Raw genomic sequence first — 3,219 nt, forward strand, 5'->3', positions numbered from 1 at the left:
CAATTTAATTACTGTATAATATAAGTAATAAATTTAAATTGATAATATTATTAATTATTGAAATGATAGTATAATTTATTTTATTATTAGCTAATCACATAACAAAAATCACGTAAAAATACAATAATAATCTTTTACCAATAATAAATTTATATTATCCGGTTCAAACCCGGTTCAACAATCCCATTACCATTTTTAACACATACATACAGACACGGCACGGCTTTTGTAAAGCAGAACACCAAAATTAAAAAAAAAAAAAAAAGAAAAGTAAAAAGCGGCAGTTGGAGTAATTACGGGAAACTGTCGGGGCCCCATCTGTTACTTTCCTTGAATTTTAAGCTAACGAAAATTATATAAATATACATATAAACTTAAAACTTTTAATTAATTAATTAATTATTTATTTAAAAAAAAACCGCCGAGGAGAATCCTTAAGATGACGGTGCGCTCACCTTTCGGCTCTCTCTCGGTACAGCCAAAGTTAAAGATTCTTCCTTTCTATTAAAGTATATATATTTTCCTTCTTTTCTAACCGGAAAAAGGAAGAATATTTTTATCAGATTTCCCAGTTTACCCTTATTATTTCTCTTAATTCTCTCTTACACCCATCCTCCGGAAGCTTACCCCTCGTTTCTTTTTTGTATAGCGCGATCTGGGTAATTTCAAAAGAAGGGGGAAAAAATGCTTTGTAGAATGGTGTTGATGTCCCGGAAAAAGAAAGTCGGATCGGTTCCGGTTTACTTGAATGTATATGATTTGACTCCGATTAATGGATACGCTTATTGGTTTGGCCTTGGGATCTATCATTCTGGTGTTCAAGGTAAAGCTTCTTTTTTTTTTTCTTTAAATTTGGTAAAGTTTCCTCCCTTTCTTTTTGGTGTTGCTAAAAAGTTAACGGGAAAGGAAAAATGGGTTGTCGTTAGATATTCCTTTTAATTACTGGTATAACGGGATTTTAATGGCCTGTCTGTTTGGTTGATGAGAAATTTGTTTGACTTTCTGCTTTTGTAATTCTGTAATCAGTGAATTAAGGGAAAATTTTGAAAAATTTATATATAAAAGGAAGCTGTTGTTGAATGTGTTACTGTTTAGTAATACTAAGTTACTAACTAAGCTGACTGTTGGCTGCTAAATAGAATTCAAGTCCCTTGAAAAGATGAACTTCGATGGATATTATAGCATTTACATGGCATCCATGAAGTCGGTAAAAATTTATTTTTCGTAGATGTAGGGTTTTGACTATGGTTGGTTCTTGGTATATACAGTTCATGGGGTTGAATATGGTTTTGGAGCGCATGAGCATTCAACGACTGGAATTTTTGAAGTGGAACCAAAGCAATGTCCTGGTTTCACATTTAGGAAATCTATTTTGATTGGAAGGACAGATTTAGGTCCGAAAGATGTCCGCTCGTTCATGGAGAAACTTGCTAAAGAGTACTCGGGGAATTCGTACCATCTCATCACCAAGAACTGCAACCATTTCTGCAATGATGTGTGTATTCAGTTGGTAGGGAAGCCGATTCCGCGTTGGGTTAATCGTCTTGCTAGATTGGGTAAGAAAACAAATCGACCATCTCTTGCTTGTGGCATTATATTACTTCCGTTTAAAATCTTAGTTCATAGGTGATAGATTGGTTTTTGAGAAGATTGATGTATGCAATAGAAGAGAAAGTGATACAGCATTTCGGGTTTGCTTTCTTCTGCATTTTATCCTAATTACGTTAGTTTCATGCATTTAGGAAATGACTAAAACCGTTCATCATAAGCCGTAAAGTAACTGTTTGCATATCCACCGAGAAACTCCTATAGTAGGAGCTTTGTCGAGTGATGCTCTCGGCCTGTTGCATGAACACCACGCTCTAAACCACGCCTAGATGCTTAAACTTCTTTAATCTTTTGCAGTTTTCAGAATGTATACTCTGGTTTATTGTACTAATATTCCGATTTTTTGTTCAAATCTCTTGATACCAAAATATTTGTTGAATACAAAATAACAACACGTATATTAGCTGGCCGTGTTTATGCCGGATATGTAATCTCGATGAGAACTCACTTAGGGTAACTTGGATGCCAACCCCCTTGGTTCATCTTCAGTATCATTCTTTCAGTGAGAAACAAGTATTGGTTTTATTCATTAACACTAATTTTGATTGCTCTATGTAAAGTATTGATGATGTTGGCTGTGGCGAATGGTATAGGTTTCCTTTGCAACTGTGTTCTCCCAGCAGGGTTGAACGAGACGAAGGTTCGCCAAGTTAGATCCGAAAGTACTGGTCAAGAGGTAGAGAAGAAGAAGCTGAGAAGCCATTCGAATAGATATATACCTTCTTCCACTACCCCTCTACCCCCTTCTTTGACTTGTCCTCCTGACTCTACAACAACAACAAACGGTAGACAAAAGCGACGTCTTCGATCTTCATCACAATCATCTTTGATTCACACATCTTCGACCTCGAGTTTGAGCTTGAAGGTTTAAAAAAGTCCGACAGTTGGTACGGTTTTTAAGGGTTCACAAATGCAAATAGTTCTTACTGCCCCTCTCCCACCATGTTTTGAGCTGTTGTTGTAGATGAATGGGTTAACTGTGAATGGGAAATATCTATTTTGTTGGTTCTCATCGTGGTCTGTGCTGGTTGCCAAATGACGTAAGTGTCAAAAGCGTGTTGTGTTAGAGAAGTGTTGGATGTTTGGTAATGGAGAGGCAGAGACTATTAAAAGTGTTACGAATATGGCCCATTAAATAGTGTTTCGGCTAACGTTCTAAATGTGAATGAATGATTATGGCCCGACCGTGTACTACTTGGTGCGGTGGGGACCTTTGGTCACTGTTATCTTGATTCCACAAAGGTCCCACTTGTTTGAACTCCAAATCTAGGGTTTTTCACCGGAATGTTATAAAAAAAAATGCGAAAATGGGATGTTTATAAAATTAAGTACTAAAATGGTATATTTGGATGGGTGAAAGGTGGTGCATTAGCGGCACCACTCTCATTTTTTGGCATTATACAGTAAATATATATATATATATATATATAATTTTAGTAGTGGAGGGTGTCAAATAGGCGGCACTAATGGAGGGTGTCAGATAGTCGGTATTAGTTGTGCCTATCTGATAGGTGGCATTGGTGGTGTCTATTTGATAGGAGACACATCCAGTATATTTTCTCCCCATTCCCCATCCGAATCGTATAAGTTTGGAAAAGAATAACAAAAACA

At 36.4% G+C, this 3,219-nt stretch overlaps 1 protein-coding gene across 4 annotated transcripts; it reads left to right on the forward strand.

The window, feature by feature from the left end:
• The first annotated feature begins 320 nt into the window (after nucleotides 1-320).
• LOC108461355 (deSI-like protein At4g17486) lies at nucleotides 321-2,916 on the forward strand. Of its 4 annotated transcripts, none has more exons than XM_017761182.2 (4): nucleotides 386-483; nucleotides 650-823; nucleotides 1,269-1,556; nucleotides 2,202-2,916. In XM_017761182.2, exons 2-4 carry the CDS (start codon nucleotides 685-687, stop codon nucleotides 2,477-2,479), a joined length of 705 nt encoding a protein of 234 aa, XP_017616671.1. In that variant the 5' UTR covers nucleotides 386-483; nucleotides 650-684; the 3' UTR covers nucleotides 2,480-2,916. The 4 variants fall into 4 exon arrangements, with proteins under 4 accessions (XP_052880397.1, XP_017616671.1, XP_017616670.1 ...); XM_017761181.2 differs by having other exon boundaries at nucleotides 392-509; XM_053024436.1 differs by having other exon boundaries at nucleotides 392-472.
• Nucleotides 2,917-3,219: the final 303 nt, after the last annotated feature.

This window comes from Gossypium arboreum, chromosome 13 (assembly GCF_025698485.1).
Source record: "Gossypium arboreum isolate Shixiya-1 chromosome 13, ASM2569848v2, whole genome shotgun sequence".
In the NCBI taxonomy this organism is placed as follows: domain Eukaryota; kingdom Viridiplantae; phylum Streptophyta; class Magnoliopsida; order Malvales; family Malvaceae; genus Gossypium; species Gossypium arboreum.

Bases quoted from the DNA above. Each gene is read 5' to 3' on its own strand.
- LOC108461355 (XM_053024437.1), top strand. From the start codon at position 685: ATGCTTTGTAGAATGGTGTTGATGTCCCGGAAAAAGAAAGTCGGATCG. The intron at 824-1,268 runs GTAAAGCTTCTT...TGGTATATACAG, and splicing joins CTATCATTCTGGTGTTCAAG to TTCATGGGGTTGAATATGGT. The intron at 1,557-2,201 runs GTAAGAAAACAA...CGAATGGTATAG, and splicing joins TAATCGTCTTGCTAGATTGG to GTTTCCTTTGCAACTGTGTT.